Source organism: Gobio gobio, assembly GCF_949357685.1.
Source record: "Gobio gobio genome assembly, chromosome: 5".
Classification (NCBI taxonomy): domain Eukaryota; kingdom Metazoa; phylum Chordata; class Actinopteri; order Cypriniformes; family Gobionidae; genus Gobio; species Gobio gobio.
In genome coordinates this window covers 12,621,198-12,645,438 of record NC_137101.1, presented here as the reverse complement: position 1 = coordinate 12,645,438, position 24,241 = coordinate 12,621,198, and the positions used below count along the sequence as shown (strand labels likewise).

Sequence of the window (24,241 nt, the reverse complement as noted above, 5' to 3'; positions counted from 1 at the left end):
CCTGTTATCCTATGTACATATAGAGTATTACAGCTGAGTTATGGATTCTTTTCCATTTATTTAACAACTCTGAACAATTTTAATGTCTTTAAATCAGTGTACTACAACAGTTTTATTCAAACAAAGAGCATGAATAAACACGATTGTGTGATTGTTTCTCCGTACCAAACAGGTATTGATTTCATATTCAAACACCTCTTCTTTTCACTCCCCTAACCCTGCATCAAGTTTGTCAAATATTTTCACCAGACAGGGGAATATATAACTGAAACATTCAAGAATATGAAATGATAAGCACTGTCATTTCATGCGTCTGTAAAATGTCATGGCATCATTATACTGTCAAACAGAAAAAGGCTTCACATTATTATAGCTGTCAGCTTCAAAGTGACCTGAAAACTATTGTTTTAGGAGCTCATAAACTCAGCACCAGTAAAAGCAAAATGTCAGAGAAATTGTGAGATTTGGATACATGATTGTGTCTGTAGCAGGGATACCAGTACTGTTTAATCCTTTTTTCAAATAATAATGCAACATTACAAGCTACAACTAGAGGAAAATATACCATATTAATTATACAAACCAAATGTGTTTTGCAGTTAGGATTGTGCGGATTTCAGGATATTATGGGGTCTGTGGGGGTTTTGGGGATGGACATGATCCTTGACTCTCAAAACTGGATGCTCTTCCTGGCCACTGCAGGGACAGATCATACCAAAATATCACACCAGAGTAGTTTAGGACATATTAGACTTATGGCAAATGGATCAGAATGAGCCCAAAGCACCACATTAGGGCTCAAACTACATAACACCGTTACATGGAGTCGTCATCTTTTGACAGACACCTTCATCTTACCTTCCAGGGATCAACAATATGGAGTTATCTTATTCACAGCAGTGCCATCTTTGATTTTTTATTTATGGGAATGAAAGTGAGGCTGAGGGACATACATCATTTCAGTATACAAAAAACTCCAGACAACATGAGCTGTGGAAAATTATAAGTGATCTAGGAGCTTTTTACAGCGGATGCCATTAAATCCCTCACAGTCTCGCGTTCATACCTGTCATGGCGCTGCTCTGAATAAGGTTTATACCGTCAACTTTTGCACTGGACCCACCACAAAATAAATATTAATGTAAAAATATTTTAGTGAAATATTTGTACGTTCCTGAATTTTTTATATAATTGTGTAATACCTTTTAAAACATATTTATACATGTGAAATATTAAAATTGTATGAATGTGTAACAAAAATGTATTAAATACGTAACAATAATGTATTATATTTGTTTGTGGTGGGCCAGTGAAAAGAAATAATATTTTAATAAATGTGTGTGTGTGTGTGTATGTATATGTATATATATATATATATATATACATACATATATATATATATATACATACATATATATATATATATACATACATATATATATATATATATACATACATATATATATATATATATATATATGTATGTATATATATATATATGTATGTATAATATATATATATATACATACATATATATATATATATACATACATATATATATATATATACATACATATATATATAATGTATGTATATATATATATATATGTATGTATATATATATATGTATGTATGTATATATATATATGTATGTATATATATATATGTATGTATATATATATATATATGTATATATATATATATATATATATATATATATATGTATATATATATATATATATATATATATATATATGTATATATATATATATATATATATATATATATATATATATATATATATATATATATATATATATGTATATATATATGTATATATATATATATATATATAACAAAAAATATGATTTGTGGTGAGGCCAGTGAAAATATATTTATGTTTAATAGACAATTTAATATTGAAAAAAATCACTTAAACTTTACTTTGACGTTTAATTATTTGTAACTTTAGCAATGTATTTGTGCTAAATATTTTAGTTACATATATTTAAATACAATTATTATTTTAAAAAATATATAAAAACTGTTATGGTGGGCCAGTGAAAATAATTTTTCATTAATTTAACATTGAAAAAAAATGCAATCCTCACATTTTCGACAAAATCGCTAACGTTGCTTACACTGTAAATCCTAACGCTCAAAATAATTAATTGGTTTGAGTAGAGCCAACTCAAATTAAACAAATTAGTTCAAACAAATTAACTTTTATTGGTATTTAGACATTTCTTTTTCTTTTGAGTTCTCAAAACTGACATTTTAAGTAATCTGAATTGTTTAATTATTTTGAGTTTTATGAACTTGTTTCTTTTAATTTAGACTAACTTAAATTAAACCAAAACTGGGCTGGGATTTCTATTTCCCAGCATGCTTTGCAGTGACACTCAAAGGGACAGTAAATGCCAAAATTAAGTGTTAAATTATGTTTTTTGTGCAAGATTAACGTTAACATGTTTAAATCTGCAGAACAACATTTAATACATCCTGCAAATCCAAATGTTTAAATTTTACATGGCATAAAAACGGCATCATAATGCATCACTTTCCTTATGGACAAGTGACATCCTCTGATTTCTAGTCTCTCACCTCACAAAGTGCATGCCAGTGGGTGATGGGCTTGCGTGGATAAGCTAGCATTTCATTCCAGTGGTCCCTTCCAAGACCCTCCGCATCCGGCCCTGTCCTGCACACCCCTATCACTTCATTGTGTCCAACTCTGAAAGAGAAACAGAACGCAAAAGTTTTCATTGGTGAGCGGCTTGCTAGCCTGAAAAGGATGTACATTTTAGATCCAAATGCAAAACAATGGATAAACAAAGATTACGGAAACCAGTGGAAATATTAGCGATCATACTTGATCAACAGGACCATTGCATAAACGCTCCCACATTGTTTTACACATTGATTACAGCGTAGCTGCTGTCTGGTTTAATAAAGGTGCACAGCAGACTTTTACAAGATCAGACTGAGTGTTCTCGATTAAGATGTTTGCTGTAAATATGTGAATACAACTGCCAAGCATGATATCTGACTTAATATTCTAATCATCGTCATCTTGCCTGTCAAGATAATTTACCTTCAACATGTTGTGAGTTTACACTGGGATAGGCTCTAGCATCCTCGTGACCTTACAAGACATGCGGCTTGGAGGATGAATGAATGGAGGTTGAATGGTTATTGTTTTGATATTATCTTAAAAGGCAGGGACTGACCTGTCGTAATCCATCACCGTGATTGACAGGCTGACCTGCTCCACGTTCTCAGGTGGGATGTCGAAAATGATGGCCTCATTATAGACAGGGTTGAGTGTGTTCTTTTTGGTGGTCGTCTTCCGCTTCTTCAGTCTCCGACCGTCACATATGAGGGAGACTTTAACATATGGATCTGTGAGGTAAACAAATCAAAGTGAATCTGTTTGGAGCTAGTTAGATTTAAAACACACACAAAAATAAAGCTGGCCATTTTTCATATTCCACATTTTTTAGACCTTTGGTTATGCATGGAAGAATTAAATTTACATGTATTTTCTTTTTAGCTGCCTTAACCCTCATGTTCTGCTTGCGATCTGACAGACCCCACAGGCATTTTAATATCTCAAAAAACATATTTGCATTGATGTGTCAGGTTGATGACTTTTCCTGCTTTTATGCAAACTGATTATGTACAAAATTTTAACTTAACATGCATCATATGTCCTCTATATGAAAAATGTTACATCTTTTCGCGGTTGCAGAGACTCTAGGCATAAAAGAAAATGCAATCATTTTTTACATGACATTTGTTGATTTATGTACATACTGTAGAAGGAAACTAATTGGGTTTATTTTATTGTATTTTTCTTCAGTACGTTTTTGTATTTTAAATAATAATCTAACCAGTGCCATTTTTTCATATCTACCTTGTGATACAACCAATGGTTAAAGTTTCAACATTTTCTGTCTACATTAAATGAGGCGAAAAGTGGTTAAAACGTTGCAATTATATTCTATCATCATTTAAGTCAAACCCTGCTCCTCCTCCACTATATCCTTCAATCTCTAATTAAATACACTTGAATCAGCTTAAAATTTGCAGGCAAGTACGCAGTAAAAATAAACCTATAGAATCTACTCAATAAAAATGACACACACTTAAAGGGATAGTTCACCCAAAAATGAAAATTCTGTCATCATTTACTCACCCTCAAGTTGTTCCAAACCTGCATGAGTTTCTTTGTTCTGCTGAACACAAAAGAAGATATTTAGAAGAATGTTTGTAACCAAGCAGATAGAGCAACCATTGACTACCATAGTAGGAAAAAAAATACTATGGTAGTCAATAGTTGCTCATACCTGCTTTGTTACAAACATTCTTCAAAATATCTTCTTTTGTGTTCAGCAGAACAAAGAAACTCATACAGGTTTGGAACAACTTGAGGGTGAGTAAATGATGACAGAATTTTCATTTTTGGGTGAACTATCCCTTTAAAGGAATTAGTTAAAGTCTACCTATCAATACATTAACACTACATACATAACTAATTAATGATACAAAGTGAGTAATATGACTCTTGATTGTTACTGTACATTTAAAATAGCTTCTGTAACTAGCATAGTAAATGCTTGCAATGAAGTTGGAAGCTACTGACATTAGTATTGCTATTGCTCATTGAGAGGTGCAACATACACTAAAAACTTAATTCATGTAACATAACCTCTTAAAGGTGCTGTATGTAATTTTTGAATGTAGTGGAGCATAAAAATACCATAATATGTTTGTAGTTATTTAGGAAACATGCTAAGTTCACATATGTTTTCTCCAAAAAACAAATCTACAGCCAGTTATTCCACTTTGAAAATGTGTGTTTTGTGTCGAAATGTCTGTCTTTGTTTTGGTCTGTGTGATCCCGCCCACTGCCAATTTACAGAATAGTAGATACCCTGGTTTGCCAGTTTGCGGAAAACACAGTGTATTGCAGCCATCGAAGCCAGCAAACAAACTGGGTCAGAGATCACAGATTATACCCAACCTAAAAAGCCTTGGCATCCATCTAAAAAGCTCTATGACCAGAGGCAAATTAAAACGTGAATAAATCAACTCATCAATTTACATCGTCGCCTTCCATTGTCAATTACGCTCATTCCTGTTCCAATCTGGCAACCTGCGTGAGTTTCGAGTCTGAGCAGGAGGGGGCGGGGGGTAAAACTCCCTCTAATATTTTGAATTTAGACTGCAGTACCCATTTCAACCATTAGCTGTCAATATTACATACTGCACCTTTAAGTAAATTAAGTAAACTTCAGTTTTACATATTTAAGTAAATTGGACTCAATAAGACTAAATAATTCATAATAATAATAATTAATAATAATCATTTGTTACATTTATATAGCGCTTTTCTAGGAACTCAAAGCGCAAATACAGTTAAGCTATTTTGTTGCTTTAACTCATTTTAATTTAATTTAAGTAAATTTAAATGTATGTTTTGGTGTAGGTTAGAGCGAAACTCTGCAGGACATCGGCCCTTTAATAGCAGGATTGGACACCCCTGCTCTAAGTCCCCAAATGTAAAGATGGTAAAGTCGTTCTCGACAGATTATGAGGGTTACTGACCAGAGTAGCCGGTTATGTCCATGGCTTTTAGATTGCGACATTTGATGACAGTGAGGGTCATACGTCCAGCCGTGGGAAGATAGCAAAGGGAGTACATAATTTCACCCAAATCCACACTCTCCTGAAGAAAGGAAAGAAAGATATTGAAAAGAGCAAATAGAAAACAAGTTGATTTGACTGCATGACGTCAAGAGATGGCTGAAGCAATGTCTAGCATTACAAACTATTGATTAAATGACCTGCAGGTATCATCCTTTTAGCAAATAGTGTAATATGATTTTCCTCTTAAGAGTCTCTTCAGGGAGCCCTTGATACGACTGCAAACAAAACCCTTATTTACTGACTCTCCAAACACTCGTCTGTTTGCCCCGCCGACAACTCAGACATGCGTAGCAAGTGAAAGATTGGACTAATGTTTGCTCATCGGGTTTAAACCTGATCTACTCTATATTAGATCTAGAGAGTGGATATATATCTCCATTATAAACTTAAGAGGGAAAAAAATCAGTGACTCAGAAACAAAGTTGTGTTCAGAAATATGGCTCTTCTGAGAAATTGAGCTTTTTCCAAGAAGACTTTCATAACGGCTGTGTTTGTGTGGAAGCGTTACTGTGGGACGTATGTTTTGGGTGGCTGGTTCTTTTTCTCAGTTTTGAATGAGACAAATCTAGCTTCCCTGACCTTTATTAGCTTTGCGGAGGCGGTAAAGATTATTCTAAAAGGCCAGTGTGTATTTCGGTATTTACAGCCTCTCAGTATTGGAATAAGACTACCATTATTCTTTCAAAGGCAACTAAAGATAGTGATTAATCTGTCCAAGTAAAGATTAAAAAGCAGATTGCGTAATAGGGAGAAACGTACATACTTAATCGCTGTCGTACTGTAGCTACTGTGTATAAATTTCAGGTGTACCACATGCCTATTTTCCAGCGTTCCAAATCGCATGCCATTTCTCAGTATCATTGATTACATACAGTATTTATTTTTTACACAGTTTATTATTTTTTTTGACATAGTGTTTGTGTTCTGATGGAAAAATATCTGTTAATTAAATGTAATTAATATTAATGAATGCATTACTTTTACTAAAAGTAAAGTGTCTTGAGTTCATCAAAGGTTGCATTTATTTAAAAATATTGTAATATTGTGATATATTGCAATTTCAAGTAGCTGTTTTCAATTTTAATATATTTTAAAATAAAATGTATTCCTGTGATGCACATGATCACGTCACACGATTCTTCAGAAATCATTATAATATGCTGATTTAGTGCTCAAGAATAATTTCTTCTTATTATTAGCAGTGTTGAAAACATTTGTGCTTCTTAGGATTTTCTGGAAACCATGATTTTTTTTTTTTTTCAGGACTTTCAGGATCCTGAAAAAAAGAGAACTGCGAATAGAAATCTTTTGTAACATTGTAAATGCCTACTGTCACTTTTGATAAATTTATGCCTCCTTACTAAATAGATGTGTTAATTTTTTTTAAAATCACACTGACCCCAGACATTTAAAAGGGAGTACATTTAGACAATGAATATAATATTTTAGTTGTCAAGAAAGTGCAAAATAAAGCATTTAAAATTCAGCAGGTCAATGCCTGACATTTATAGATTTTTTTTTCATTAATTTATTTGAAAAGTAGGCTATAATTTATTCTAGATTTTTCCTTCAAAAATATTCTTAAGCCCTATTCAGTTTCTCATGTGGACGTCTGTAAAAATTAATTTGCTTGGCACCTTAGTGATAAAACATTCGGATGTTGATATACATTTACGGTGGGGAGCAAGTTTTGTGATCCTACGAACCCGTGAATGCCCTGCTCACATGGTCAGTTATATCACCCGCACAATTGTCTGCAGGAAATAAAATGTCATATGCTTGGAATAATAAAATAAAATTAATATATAATATAATAATTGGAAAACAATGTCATATTTATTATTGAATTATTCAAATCTCCTGTTTAAAAGTAGGAAGCTAGACATGTAGTATTTGATTTATGTAAATTATTTATCTCTTTCATTTCATCTCAAAAACTTAAAAGAGTTAAAACTTAAAAGAGCTAAAAGAGTAACCCCCGATGCTACGTTTTGTTTTGCTCTATTCTCTGTGCTTCTGCGTTCGTCAATACGCATGCGTCAAGGGTTCAAGGGTCAAAGTTTACTCTTTTGTCATAAATCGATGTGTACGGCAATCCGCCGGAAGTTAGCTATTTTAGTTTATAAAGTAGTTTTAAAGATGGATATTTTTCATACACAGACGCACCACTTCGCTTCAGAAGGCCTTTATTAACCCCCCGGAGCCGTGTGGAGCAGTTATATGATGGATAGATGCACTTTTATGGACTTCAAAAATTACCCATCAAGTCAATGCCATTATAATGTTTGGATTAGCCAGGACTTTTTTAATATAACTCAGATTTTATTAGTCTGAAAGAAGAATGTCATATACACCTAGGATGACATAAATCATGGGCTAATTTAAATTTTTGGGTGAACTAACCCTTTAATATCTTGTGGTGCGGTGGGGTGGGGTTTTTTTTCTCAAATTTTCATCAACAGTATATTTTAATTCTCATAATCATGCTGCGCATTTCTTTATCCAGTCTTTGTTTTACATTTTTGTTCGAAATTTTGTTGACGAGATTAACACCGATGTGGTACCGCCTCTGTGTAGTCTGACGTCAAAACCCTCTCTGTCACATCCTAGCCTTTCCTCCCATGTCTCTAGTTATCCGTACCAGTATACAGAAAGCCACGGGCTAGTTCAGGAGTCACGTCTCCTGTCGGCGTTTGTGTCTAAAACAATTCACACATCTTTTTGGGGCAATAATAGCCTTCCTGTTTTGACTGTCCAACTTCCCCTCCTCCAGATCTGAATGGCCTTGTACCACCGCAGCAATGTGCTCCAAAAACAGAGAACAAAATTAGACCTCCAAGCGTCAGAGTAAGATAAAATAGAGGGTTTCAATGAGCAGTCGGAAGTGTAACTGTGCAAGGCTGCAATCTATGGCTCTGACTATTTTAGGAATTGAGAGTTACAAGCTTCTTTCCACAGTCGGGGGCCTAAGAGCAGCTGGTCTGGTTCTGAGAGTCGGTTTTTGTCCCTAAAGGGCAGTTGTGATACTCTCATAACTGAGAACAACAGGTCGAAACCTCTACTCCGCTGTTCCAATACATCAATAATTTTATATTATAGCTATGAGGGAAAGCGATAGTCTGTGGAGAGAATGAGAAGGAAATAGCATGAGAGTGATCCAAATGTTAGCAAAACACAACATAAGTGACTTGACAGGCGCAGAAATCTCCATCCCTGTCAACCAAACAACAGGAAAATGAATAAATATGCTGAAAACAACACAATTAGGAAATTAATGAGCCTGAAAGAGACTTTTGCGTCAAACAAGTAGGAGGAAGAGATTGCTTTTCTCAAACAGGAATGACTCACCACAGAATCTCTGTGGTGAACAAAATGAAATGCTGTCACCATTCACTTTGTTTTTGTGGCAGGAAGCAAGTGAAACGTCATTGTTAATGCAACGGAGTCACTGTAAGTGAGGTGAGTGTGACGGACGATGCCATTTACCTCTTCAGATTGTCTAGTAATTGAACAAGATTACAACATTAAACTAGGATTTAATGTTCCCGGTCCTGTGAGAAATCACAGATGTAGCTTTTGAACTAAGTACACAAACCTTTTTTCTTTATCCACCTATCAGATATCATGTAGTATATACTCAGTGTAAAGTTAAACACTTGCAAAATATTCACACAAACATGACTTTCATTTTATGACACAATGGGCGAACTATACCTTTAAGAAGTGCTGTCCTTAAAAATTCCTCATACAGTAAATAACATGACAGATGCAGTTACATAAGCTCTGATATATTAACTGAGGCGTAATGAGTGGGCTTCAATCTGACTAAGGAACCTAAAAAAAGGGCGGATATTGCTCGTTTCCCTTTGTCGTAGTCCTGAAATGTAGTGCTGGTAACATTTCTTATTGTACTGGGAAGTCAATTCCACACCTGTTGGGTTAGTCACGGTTGTCTTTGAAGGCTCTGGCTTGATAATAACCCATGCTTCCTGTGGCTCTGGAAACTGGCAATTGGATCTATTTTTGGAAGGGGTACGTGGGTGCCCTGAAAGGGTGAGTCAGTTTGAGGATGAGCTCTCCCCCTCACCTGGCTTTACATAACAGATCAATCTATCCATTAATGAGACCTTCACACTTGTGCAGTCAGTTTTCCTTGGAGCTAAATTTGATTGAGACAGAAGTAAATGACCAGTTAGTATATAGCCAAACCTTCAGACATCACAGCTTGCATTGGCCAAGGACCGCCCAAGAGGACGTCTGACCAACATGTAAAGCAACTAATCACAGTTCGTTTTGTTCTGCATCATGTTTAGGGCGTTGAAACTACAGAGCCCCTAAAGGGACATGGTTGCGGGAAAAAAATATGAGTGAAGGAAAAATTATTTGTCAATGCTTTTGCGTTCTCTCGTAAATGTTTTGCGTTCCCAAGAAATTTGCTTTCGCTCGCAAAGAGCTCAAACTTTTTTTTTTCAAGCAAACGCAAAGTTTCTCGTGGGAACACAAAATGTTTTGCAAGAGAATGCAACGTTTCTTGGGGGCACACACAAAAAGCAGTGAACACAAATTCCCACAGGGGAACACAAAAGCATTGACTTATTATTTTTCCTCGCATCTCACATTTTCTCCTACCACCATGTCCCAGCCCCAGTATGAAAATATAAATCCGATGTCCCTATGATAACAGACCGGCGTGCATCTAATCAATGATCAATTCAAAAATGTTGTGCGAGTTTACTGCAACAATGGCGCTGTGATCCCTGTGAACTTCACATACATTTGAAAATCCAGAATTTAGTTTTTAAAATTTGAATTTTAGAATTGCAGTTTGAATTGCAATTTTGTATCCACATTTGAAACTTCAAATCAACTCTTAATTATGAACAACCCTGCCAGAATCTGGGCTTATTGCGGTATTTGAGGAAAGTGCAGTTCTATACGCACAAGGACTGTACTTACTGTAGTAGATGCAAGGATGTCCTTCCAAACCACAGCTTCACGTGAAAGGTCAGACAGCTCAAAAAGGTTGTCAACCACCACCTCACCGATCATGTCATGACTCGTGAAGCGGTCAAAGTCGTACACGCTGAAGTGCAACTTGCGATTGCACAGCTCACTGTACTCCACAGGGAAGCGGAAGGCCTCGTCGAACATGGGGTTGAGCGTCTTGCGGTGGACCCTCGTCTGAAACTTCTTTTTGCGCTCTGGAAGCAGGTAGATCTTCACGTAAGGGTCGGAGGTGCCTGTGAAGTCTTTGGCGGGCAGATCCAGGGCCTTTAGAATGCGAACCACAAGAGCTTGCTCCTCATAGTCGTAGCTGAGCGCAAAGCTCAGCTTTCCGCATGTCTCCACCGGCTCCTTGGCTCCTTCTTCAGAGTCCACGGACTTCTGCTTGTACAGCTCAGGTTTGATGCGGCCGATACTGACTGCAGAAGACTGACGCACGGGTAGAGTGTCCATGCTGAAGTCCACACTGGTCACATTCATCTGCCGCGGCAGGTGTCGGCGGAAAGAATTGTGCCTATGAAAGAAGGAGAACTTTTATAGTTAATGAAAAAATGGATAATTCCCCTTGTATTGGGGAAACTACTCTACTAGTCAAACTGCTCTTTAAAAAAACGTATTAACAATACAAGTTACTCTCAAAACCAAATTAAGAACAATATCTATTAAAATATATCAGATTATATAATTTCAAAATTTAAAATGATATTTATGAGGGATTTTGAATTGAATCAATCAATCAATTAGGGTGACAGCATTACATTTGAACAGATAAATCCTGTAATATTACTGAGACACTTGAATAAATGTGATTATTGTTTTATTAAATCATTTACCGATTCATCTAAATGAACTCACTAAAATTAATCAGCACTATATACTGTATGCAAGAGAGGATGTCACCAGAGGAAAATATTAAGTTAGAAGCAATGCTTATTTTAGGTAGTTACTCCTCAGCCCTGGACAATAAAAACTTTAGTATGGACCCTTTATTTAAACTTTCCATAGTTACATTGTACTTACTCAAATAAGTACTGATGAATATTAATTAAGTACATGTACTTAGTTACAGTTGGGATTAGGGTTTGGTTTGGGGTTAGTTACTTGTAATTACTCTTGGTAAATGGTACAAAAGCTATCACTTGGAAGGTACCCTTTAAAACGATTCTAATATGTACCATTTAGGTACTAGAATGTACACTTTTGGAACCAATATCTACCTTTGAGATGCTCATATGCACTCTTTAGGTATAAGGTGTACCTTTTGAAAGAGCACCGCCCCAGTGACAGTCTATGCATAATTTACTTACTATAGTAAGTACATTTAGTAACGTGTAACTACATCACCTTAAAATAAAAGTGTTACCTGGAGCCTTTTCACACACTGAGATGATGTGTTTCCACAGTTATCAACATAAAAAAAAAAGTAATATACTGTAGGCCTACATTTGTAACACTGCGTTGTGTTATTTTAACTTGGCAGTAACTGCTGACTGTAGGTGCTTTTACTACAACGGCTGAGGGAGTGACGGCACATTTCACATCATTCTCTCTTCTGACTCTCTCTATATATTTGCTGTCATCTCTTGACCTTTCACCGCTAAATTAATTTGACTATGATTTCCCCTTCTGAGAACCCCAGAAATGTGAAAAGGGTCCATCGTGTTCCTCTTCAAACTCTTTCATTCCATTTTTAGCAACTTTTATAGTGTAGACTTCACGATATTTCATCACAATAGTTAGGCCTGGAAGTTTTTTTTCTTTTTACTAGAAAACCTGTTTTCAACACTCAAGATGACTCCTGAGGAAATCATAGTCCTCTACTTATCCTTGGTGTTTCCTAGCAACTAGCACCTTTAGGACGATGACAACAAACATATGACAATGACAGCATGTTAAAAAAAAGGGTCATGGATTATAACATTTAACAGACTTGTGAGATTAAAATTGCCTAAATTCTATTAATATATATGATCTATTTTTAGATATTTGTTTTTCCATACAAGTCTTTCCGCCATTTTTCTCATTTGATCTCTTATCATCACTGTCAGTCTGTCTCTCTCTCTTTCTACTTTTGCCAACTCTGTCTGTCCTGCACATGTATGCTGCACATTACGCCTTGCAATTTGCACAAACGTCCCAGCACAATGCAATGATAAATTGAAGAAAGACAGAGCAATTATCTGCTGTCTCCGGATGTTTTGAAGAGCACTTCTTTCGAAATCCAGTGTTTGATGGCAGTGTTTCTGAAACATCTTGCCAAGTGTAATAATGAATGAGTCTGTGAGCCAGTGCCAGAATTCACAATTTGTATTTCCACTCTCCCATTTAAGAAATCGCAGAAGATGGTGGAGGAGATGGAAATGTTCACATCTTGTTAGCCTGTCACCTGTTGCAGAATACACTGAACTGTCCTCTCAGCTCCTTTAATCTTGGTTTTTATTCATGTAAGCTATCTAACTATAGTGTTTTAACATATTACAGCAGTAAGACGCTCATTTTTGTAGGTATGAGTATCAATAACATGCTGCTCATGCATAGTTAAATTGTGCGTATACTTCAATAAATGCTTTTGACATATAGCACTATAGAAACGGACATGAATTCCAGCTTATATACTAAAGTCATTTAATAGGTACATTTGCTTGATTTGTGGAAAATAGTGCATTTCATTACAGCACTCAATGGGTTGTGGCTGCAAATCATTTCAAAGAAATCTTCACTTGAGGCATTGTAAAATAAGTAGTTATATAATGCAGTAATAGCTTTTCATGTATCTTCAGTTTCTTCCCCAGAAAACTAATGATTTAAAACCTCTTAGTAGTGCATTAACTCATTAGCAATAGTTTAAGTATCCTCTCTTCAGTATAGTTCAGCTCACTTTAGTGATCAACCTACCATTAAATGGCCATCTCGGAGAAACTAGCTTTACATTTTAGCCTGTTTTAAAGACTTTTGGCATATTCTTCATGGCATATTGGCCTATTTATTTATTTTATTACTATATTTCTTTAATATTTAGAGTGAAGTCAAAGTGATGTACTTCCAAAGATAAGTAGTGGAGTTATTAGAGGAACGACGGAAGAATGGAAAAAGAAAATGGAAAATGTGGCCACAAGTACACGCTTTCACAATGACATTTAATCCGCTTCATTTGGCCTTTTCTTGCACCTCATTAACATAAAGACACCTTATTTGTTACGCTGCATTGACGTTTTTAATGATATTTCTGTAGCTTTTCAATAATGGATTCTATGAGGAACCAAGCACAGCTGTTGCTCCTTTTCCCAATCGGACAAACAGTCGCAGCATGTCAGTGCTATTGCGTGGCAACACTAATTACATTCCTGCTTACTTTAAACACGGTGCCACATGAAACAAAGAGAAGAAGCGCTGATTGTTTAATTGCTGAGGTCATTTAATGCTGTTGCCATGGCAATGTGACCCTAGTGCTCCGATTGGTGAGCTGCGGTGATTAATGGGTGTATGCAGCAACCAGGAGATGTGCCATTACCCTATCAACGAGGTGAATATGTGGAAATAAGAGAGTTGTGACAAAAGTAACACGAGAATTATAAAATAATTAGAATTTGAATGCCCTAATTAATTTCCTTTAATTGAAATGCTGGATATTTTATTATAGCTATTATCAGTGGTCAATTGTTAAAAATTACGCATTTTTAAATTGTTTTAACGTGCATCATAATTGTTAAAAAAGATATACTATATAGAAAAATCCAGCACACACACGTTTTCATGTTTTATATGGATTTCCCATGGAAATAATGTTTTTTATACTTTACAGACTGTCTATTCTATCCCCTTACCCATAACCCTTTATGCATTTTTACATCACTTAGTATGATTTATATATATCTATATATATATAGCTGTATATATAGCTGTTTTCCTCATGGGGACCAAACAATGATTTTGGATATTGCCATCTTTGTGGGGACATTTTGTCCCCATTATGTAGGGTTTACCAGGCCACACACACACACACACATATATGCTGTATTTTTCTATTTTCTTATTATTAAACATGAAAAAAATTCTCTATTTTGTACATGCTTGTGGGGCTTAATCTACTTAGCAGCTTTGCATTGGCTTCGATTCGGTTGATGTATTTCTAGCTGGAAGTCAGCCATGAAATGCATAATTGTGGAAATCTCATAAATGAAGAAAAAAAAAAACAGCTGCTCTGTCATTTGCTGTATTTAAAGGCACACACTGATTGTTCAGTATGTGTTTATCGTTCAGTAAAGGCAGCCCTTCATGAGCACATCCTCTCAATTGCACCAAGTATATGTTCTGTTTTCTTAGCTAGATATGAGTTATTAACTCAAGTGGTAGTAATGAAATGATTAACCCTCTTCTGTAGTGTCATTTAACCTGCAATCAAGCATCAAAAGTAGATCTCCATGTAATTCATCATGTATTTGACATATCACCTGGAGGACGAGGTAGGTTCAGTGGTCTGCCGCTGGATTTTGGCCTGCTTGCTCAGACAGCCACGCAGCGCCTGCTGGACCTCAGCAGGGATGTCTGGTGACGTCTGGCTGATCTTCATGGCCGCCTCCAGGATTTTAACCGAGCTCCGGCCATTGACCTTCACTTCTGGTACCTTCCTCCTCTTGTCGTCCTCATCCTCTTGCTGGATTTGCGATGGCTGTCTTCCCGCAATTGCAATTGTCTTGGCCTCAAGGCGAGGAGACACAGAACGAAACACCGGAGGTTGGGCCGGGGGGGCCTCGGGCAGCACCCCCGGCGGGCAGCTGTCAGCATTGGACGAGAGTGCCTTGCTTCTCCAAATGGGCCAGCACAGCTTCCAAAAGACAAAGAGAGAGACTACCAAAAGGGCGAGGCCACAGAAACCTACGACCACAGCTAGGAGACTTACAGAGATGTCTACAGGCAACAAGAGGAAGAGAGAGAGCAAAGAAAAAGAGGCAAGTATGTGAAGATCGGAAAGAGAAAGAGTGTGTTGAGGAGATTATAAAGAACAGAAGGTGAGGGGAAAAGGAGACGCGGATAGAAAAGAGATAAATGAACACCAGACGGGCAGACAGAGAGCACCAGCAGCAATAAATGATGCATGACAGACAAACAGGAGAAAGAGGGAGAGAGAAAAAGAAAAGAAAGAGGGCAAGGTATAAGAAAAAGAAGACTGAAATGTGCTCGTTTAGTAAAGCAGAGATCAGAGTCATTTTGCCCCCCTTGTCAGTGGCCCATGCAACCAAAGTTAATATAGAATGAAAAACGGAGAATAAAAAGTCAGTTCACAGGCACTCAACAAACTTGATTCAACATTAATTATATCACCGTGTTGATGCTGAAAAGGGCTCTGAATGAGTGGCACTGTTGAACAGTCATATGCGTCCAACAGGTGCAAGGGTTTCAGCTGCCTAATGCACTGCACAATGCAACACATAATTATAGTTGTTTGCTGTATTTTAGAGTGAGTTTTAACACCGTACTGCTAATGTTGCTACTAACCAATAAGAAATGAGCTACAGAAATGGAATCACTCATACATGACCATCACCCTCCATAGTGACTGTATGATTGATAAAATCATCATCTGTATCAGCATGTGGTCTGTTTTCTACCGCAGTGGTGGCCACTCTAGTGGCCACTCTAGCACACAATATAGCACAGCATGTACTGTCTGATATGTTTTGAAAGTTTTTAGCCTATGATATTTTAGTATTTGTTTCATTTTGATTGAAACAAACGTACTCTCTATTCCAACTGCCATTAGTATTTTAAATAGGATCTTGAGATTCATTTTATAGTTTTTTTTATAAGTTGTGAGTTGTGCGGGTTTAATGTGATTTCTATCTTTAATTGTTGCTGTGTGGTTGTTTATTATGTTGTTTGTTGAGCCTTTGTCTAAAGACAATTTTCTACCCCTGTAGGGATAGACTATAAAGCTTTTGAAATGTGTTAAACCAAACATATTGATCAAAATTCATGCACAAAACGTCCATGGTTCACATCAGTAAGTGGTAGGTTGCAAAATAATTTGCACAGTTTATAGATAAATTAGATAAGATAACTACTTTAGTTAACAATTTATTTTACAGTGTTCTAGTTACACGTTACATGTATACTGTAGTCATAACTATAAAGTATGCATAATTGCAGAACATGCAACTACCCCTAAAACACACCCTAACCCTATAGTAAGTGCATGCAGCCTAATTATTATTACTCAATACTTTACACTGTAAAAAGGACACATTAAAATAAAGTGAAACCCTGCTTTTATTTGTTGACAACACGTTATTACAACATGTGCATGCACGTTAATGTCGACTACATGTGTGCGCTATTTCCTGTACAGAAATCCATTTACTACGTTTTATCGGGAAAACTCGAGTTTTGCTGCAGTATTTCTGTACTAAAACTTCTTACGCGTAATATTAAATATTATTGAAACAAAACTGTTGAAAACTGACAGTTTTTCACACTTGTTGCGCATGATCCGCTGCACGTCGAACCGTCTCCTAGTATGATGGCTGACTTGATACTATGAATGTTAGGAATGTTTCTGTGACCGCGAGCGAACTATTCAAACTTTCAGTGCTCTGGCTTCGTGCACTCGTGCTTTGAAAAAGTTTTCTCGTTAACTAGCCAACCAAAGTTCCTGGACAAAATATGCTTGTGAGTGGATAATAGAGCGTTGTTTAAGTTAAATTTACCTGAACTTCCTTTACCTGGTATGTTGCTCTCCAGAGGAAATATATCCGCGCATTTCTCCCGGTCGACGTGCCCGGCGAGGCACAGCTCCGTCACTATTTGGAGAGCCCTTTGGCACAGGCTGATGCCGTCCTCTGTGCGGACATTCATGTCTTTCCTGTTAATCCATTGTATGTTGGACGATGCGTGAGGTCGAGGGTTCATTGGGGCACCATGTGAGCTGCTGAGTGCAGCTGATGCGTAAGGGAATGGAGAGAGAGTGATGCGTTCAAGTCCATGTCCTCCGCGCAAAGGCGCACCAGATTCTTTGGCGCGGTGGAACACATCTACACTGCCCAATAGGAGACACGCGTTGTCTAGAGAGGGAGGATCATACTTTCTCATTATTTAGGAAAAAAAACGAAGTTCTTGCACAGTAGAACATGAATTAGCTTTATTGTAAAAAGACAAAGAGACTGAGCTGTAAACACTACGTTGTATTGTCAACAGTTATTGTCCAATGCATTCAAACTTGAGATGAAGCTGTATATATATCAGAATGATGTATAAAAAAAATGTTTTATTTGTTTTACTCTTAGAAGGTTGTAATTGCCATGGCTGCAATAATTACAACACACCAGGGCCGTGCAGAGAGTTCTTCAGGGGCAGGGGCTCAAATGTAAAAAAGGGGCAATATGTAAATATATATATATATATATATATATATATATATATATATATATATATATATATATATATATATATATATATATATATATATATATATATATATATATATATATATATATATATATATATATATATATATATATATATATATATATATATATATATATATATATATATATATATATATATATATATATATATATATATATATATATATATATATATATATATATATATATATATATATATATATATATATATATATATATATATATATATATATATATATATATATATATATATATATATATATATATATATATATATATATATATATATATATATATATATATATATATATATATATATATATATAGGCTATATATCCTTATGCTCATCAAGCCTGCATTTATTTAATCAAAAATACAGAAAAAAACAGTAGCCTAATATTGTGAAATTTTATTACATTATGTTCTTTTTAACTTTTTATTAATTAAAGAATCTTGAAAATAGTATCACAGTTTCAATCATTGACATTAAATCCTCATATAAGAATGATTTCTGAATGATCATGTGACACTGAAGAGTGGAGTAATGATGCTGAAAATCCAGCTGTGATCACAGGAATAAATTATATTTTAAATTATTTTAAAATAGAAAAACATTATTTTAATAATATTTCACAATATTGCTGTTTTTTATCAAATAAATGCAGGCTTGATGAACATAAGAGACTTTCATAATGCTGCATAATATTCAAAAATGGTAATATAATAAAGTCCTTTCACGTATCTTCACATAATAGGCCTGTATGCCGGTGGCACTTGGTTTTTGTTAACTTTGATAGTTTCATGAAATGGTAAACGGTGTATCAATATACATAAATACAAGTGAATTCAACACTACTTACCATTAATGCGACGTTTGCTGCTGCTGCTGCTGTGGTTTTGTGCAGGGATTTGTTTGTTGTCTGTTAAAATCCATTTTGTCAGTGATGCAATTTATAAAATGAGACAAACCGCAGGAAATCGTTCCACAAACGTTAGTTCGTCTGTCCATGTAATTTTCAACCGATTTATGAATAAGAACAGAAAATTACCGATCCACTTCACATCGCCCAATGGAATTTGAACTTGCTTTGCCAGATCACGATTGGTTGGTGTATATACATGACAAACGGGCATTGGTGAATTGTGTAATACTTTAAAATATATAATATATAGATTTGTAATTAAATCAACACATTAGCTCTGATTATGGATGAAAAAAAATATTGGTTTACTTTTTTTCCCGTAAGGCCACACACACTCTGAAAGGACCATATTTGGCTCGAGAGCCGCTTCCGAACAGAGGAAAATCAGCTGTCAATCAAAACACACGCGATAGCAACGCGTTATGGCAACGCCTCAACAGAAATTGTCCGACTTTTGAGCCGTTCGTTACTATTGTATACATTGTCATGTAATAATAATCACATTTATTTAGTTTTGTTGACCACGATATTATCATTGATATTTGTCTGAGAGGGGCACTTTTGATTGATTTTGAAAAAGGGCAGGGGCTCGAGGCCTCGAGCACCCAAAGCCCCCCCCCTCTGCACGTGCCTGCAACACACACACACACACACACACACACACACACACACACACACACACACACACACACACACACACACACACACACACACACACACACATATATATATATATATATATATATAAATATAAATGAATTTGTGTTTATTGAGATCAATGTTGTATGCTTAATTTCACGTTTAGTGTGCAATTAATCATACAAACATAGTGTGAATAATTGCCATTCAAAATTGTAATCGATTGACCGCCCTAATATATATTAGGACTTATTATATATTAGGAAAATGCAACAGAAGCAAGGAACAGAACAGAAGCAAGACTCAAAGATGCAAAGAAACTTAAGACCTAATACGTATTAGGATACACACATATATATATATATATATATATATATATATATATATATATATATATATATATATATATATATATATATATATATATATATAGGAGTCCATATCATTAATTATATTATTTAATGCATTTATACACACCTAAGCACCCATGAAAAAAAAAACATTACAGAAAAAACTTTACAGAATTGCAGTCATCCTGTCCCCTTTGCAGAAAAGCATCCCCAAAGAATGATGTTTCCACCTCCATGCTTCACGGTTGGGATGGTGTTCTTGGGGTTGTACTCATCCTTCTTCTTCCTCCAAACACGGTGAGTGGAGTTTAAACCAAAAAGCTCTATTTGTGTCTCATCAGACCACATGACCTTCTCCCATCTTTCCTCTGGATCATCCAGATGGTCATTGGCAAACTTCAGACGGGCCTGGACATGCGCTGGCTTGAGCAGGGGGACCTTGCGTGCGCTGCAGGATTTTAATCCATGTCGGCGTAGTGTGTTACTAATGGTTTTCTTTGAGACTGTGGTCCCAGCTCTCGTCAGGTCATTGACCAGGTCCTGCCGTGTAGTTCTGGGCTGATCACTCACCTTCCTCATGATCACTGATGCCCCACGAGGTGAGATCTTGCATGGTGCCCCAGACCGAGGGAGATTGACCGTCATCTTGAACTTCTTCCGTTTTCTAATAATTGCGTCAACAGTTGTTGCCTTCTCACCAAGCTGCTTGCCTTTTGTCCTGTAGCCCATCCCAGCCTTGTGCAGGTCTACAATTTTATCCCTGATGTCCTTACACAGCTCTCTGGTCTTGGCCATTGTGGAGAGGTTGGAGTCTGTTTGATTGAGTTTGTGGACAGGTGTCTTTTATACAGGTAAGAGTGTTATACAGAGTTCAAACAGGTACAGTTAATACAGGTAATGAGTGGAGAACAGGGGGGCTTCTTAAAGAAAAACTTAAAGAAGAATTCTTACTGGTTGGTAGGTGATCAAATACTTATGTCATGCAAAAAAAAGCAAATTAATTATTTCTTAGAAGGTTGTAATTGCTGTGAATATCTGTGTATCAATCAAATAGTCTTAACATCTGTGCACACTTTCTACTTTTAAAACTCTTTAAATAAGTTTTGCCCAACTGTTTCCATTAATCATTCCATTATCAGATTTTCAAATGTATACTTGTGTTGTCAGATGTAGAAAACCAGCCCAATATGAGTAGACATTGAATTTAATAGAACAAAAGAGGATTGGGAATGCATGTCTGATAAAAGAGAGAACACTATGTACTTGGCTCAGTGCTGTTCATAGAGTCTGACAATCTCCTTGACAACCAAATGCAAACTGGGGAGCAGTTGAGGCATCATCCTCATGCAGACCCATGTGCATGTGGCTTTGCCCTGCGAAACCGACGGCTTTAGAGAATGCACTTGTCTCATTCTGAACAGGTGCGCATAGTTTTGCCTGAGTGATTATGCAGGCAGACTGGATACAGAACAAAAGTTTCTGGGTTCACTCAAACCCTGATTGACCCAGCATGTGGACTTGGCAGATTTATTATTTAGTCCCATTACAAAAACAATTTTTTTTTTAATGAATTACCATAATTTAAATTTGAGTAAATCTTTACATACATGTCAGTTCAGTCTATTATAATTTTTTGTTGTGGTTGTTATTATTATTAAAAAACATTTTAATTAAGATTAATTTGATTAACATTTAAAGGAACTGTATGTAAGAAATGTATTTCAATTAATCATAAAATGGCCCTGATATGTCACTAGACATTAAGAAATCATGTTAATTTCAAATACTTATATCACTGACAACAGTTGTCAGGCCAAGATATTGTCATTTTAAAAGTGAAGTTGCAGCCCTCAACGGATGTTGATGTTGACATGTTGTGTCATGCCTGAAGCGCCACCCTCCACCTATCTACCAATCATAAAGTCAGTAGTGTTTCTGCATTCGGGTTGCCAGCTCTGCTCTAGTTACCACAGCTGCAGCTACAAACTTTTTGGATAAACAATGTCTAACTTTACGAAACCTAAACGGCCTCGTTATGAATCAGAAATACGTCGTGACAGTGTCCGAGATAAAACAAGGATTTGTATAAGAGATGCCTTTGAAAGATAGAGACGGCTGAAAACGGAGAATAATTTGAAGACTGATGCCAACGTTGCTAATTTTCTCCTGGACAGGTAAGGTTCATCTATGTTTGGCTAACTTGTACTTAATGTAAATGGACATTTCAAATAGTCATGACAGTCGAACAAAGTTATGCATGTTCGTGCAAAGTAACGTTAGGTTAGCGCAGATGGAGGAGGTGGGTCATTGAATTGAAAAGGTAACGTTAAGGAATTGTTTGGTAAATAAAAACGGCGAGTCGTCATTGCTAACATTAGTAATGCATTATCAGAGCCCTTTTCTCAGTCATTATGCTGGGACGCTGAGGAAAACAACATTAGCACGCCTATATATGGCAATGTGAAAACGTATTTGAGACAGTAGCCTAACGTTACCTCGGTAAAAATTATTCCTCATTCGTTCTTCGCATATATAGTGGACAAAACATGCTGAAAGTGGACCTGTATGACCATTGCTAATGTTATTTAGCTTTGCTGTAATTTTACTATAGTATTTTTTCATGTGGGAATGTACTGTCACATACGAGCGTTCATATTTACGATTATATTTGGCTAATCGCCATTAGTAAATTTTTGCGATTCATAATTACTTCACAAAACATCGCTCTTGAAGCATAAACATAATTAACAGAAAGAAAAAAAACGTACTGTGTAGGACTGGTCACTTGCCATTGAAAGCTCTGTGTAGCAGCCTACGTTCCTGCTGGATCCTGCAGCCTAGCTGGCAACCTCGAGTCAGGGGAGGGGGAGAGGGGATACACCGGTCTACAGTAATTTGAAAGTGATTGCAGTACCAGTTTTGGCCACAGTCCTACATACAGCTCCTTTAATTAATTTTTTTAACATGAATTTAATAGTCACGTTCAATTTTGTCTTTGTTTCATGTTTATGGACTTTTACGCTGCGTCTGAAATCGAATACTTCACCTACTATATAATATGTGAAACACAGTACGCCAAAAGAGTAGTAGGCCTATGTCCGAATACATATGCTGCATCCCAATTCACCTACTTTTATGTACTCTTTTTGTGAAGAAAAAGTACATACTTTTGAGTATAGCTCAAGAGTAGGCAAGCTTTGGGACATACTATTTCATCATCTTCAATAGAGAGTCTTGTCACCATTTAAACTGCCCTGTCAATCATCTTGTCAGTTAAAAACATTCAATTTCATTTAATTTCCTACCGTTTTGGAGGGAAATATAGTAGCACGTTGATCTGCCAGTCGTGAGTCTTTAATGTGGAGAACTCTCCTCGTTTGCAATTTAAATATAATGATGCATTTAAAAGTTAATGGCCAAATGTATCATTACAAAAGTAATGTTGCAGATGAAATATAATGTGGATAACATTGAATAAATATATTTTCGTCAGGTTAGATACTGATAATGAATCACTCAAACCCCTTTATCTAAACCTCTCTACTTAACCGTTGGACTCGCACATCCGCCTTGTATGAAGTTTTTTTAATCCTCATCCAACACACAATGGGTTGTGGGCAATATTAGACGATCTGCACTTCCGATTCTAACCGGGAGAAGTAGACCATCCATGTATCTTTGTAATACTCATTTTAACATATACTACGATTTGGGGCACACTATTTCTAATATCGAATACTATTTAGGATGGATAGAAATGCGAATTGGGACGCAGCAACAGTTTTTGAATAACAGTACACAGATGATCTATTACTTCCAGCGAGATTCTGAAGTGCGCATTCGATGGACACTTTACTATCTCACAGGCCACGGGAGAGGATTTATGAATGGAAGTGAAGCACAACTGACACTAGTAGGTCACATGACGGTGACAACATGGCGGATGTAGTATGTCCGAATTTCATTCATTCTACCTATATTCATACTACAGTCACAAAGTAAATTCAAATTCAAATGTAGTACCTACTCAGACAGTACGTGATTTTAAAGCTTTTGTATTCATTATTTTCTGTTTCCTTTTGTTGTCATGGTTTCTAATTATGTTTTCATTGGTTGCTATGGTTACTCATTGGTTCATTGATGAACACACACACCTCTCCATGTTTTCATGTTTTTTTTGTTAACTACTGAG

The 24,241-nt window shown here is 36.0% G+C and overlaps 1 protein-coding gene across 3 annotated transcripts; it reads right to left on the bottom strand.

Annotated features, from left to right (window-relative positions):
- Positions 1–624: 624 nt before the first annotated feature.
- Positions 625–17,637, bottom strand: syt10 (synaptotagmin X; the record flags this gene model as incomplete). 3 transcript variants are annotated; one of them, XM_079816919.1, is made up of 8 exons in its annotated part: positions 625–696; positions 2,605–2,734; positions 3,231–3,402; positions 5,611–5,731; positions 10,669–11,230; positions 15,168–15,370; positions 15,446–15,624; positions 17,421–17,622. In XM_079816919.1, the coding sequence occupies 8 exons, from the start codon at positions 17,620–17,622 to the stop codon at positions 625–627; spliced, it is 1,641 nt and encodes a 546-aa protein (XP_079673045.1). The 3 variants fall into 3 exon arrangements, with proteins under 3 accessions (XP_079673045.1, XP_079673046.1, XP_079673044.1); XM_079816920.1 differs by having other exon boundaries at positions 15,168–15,624; positions 17,436–17,637; XM_079816918.1 differs by having other exon boundaries at positions 15,168–15,624.
- Between the last annotated feature and the right edge of the window lie 6,604 nt (positions 17,638–24,241).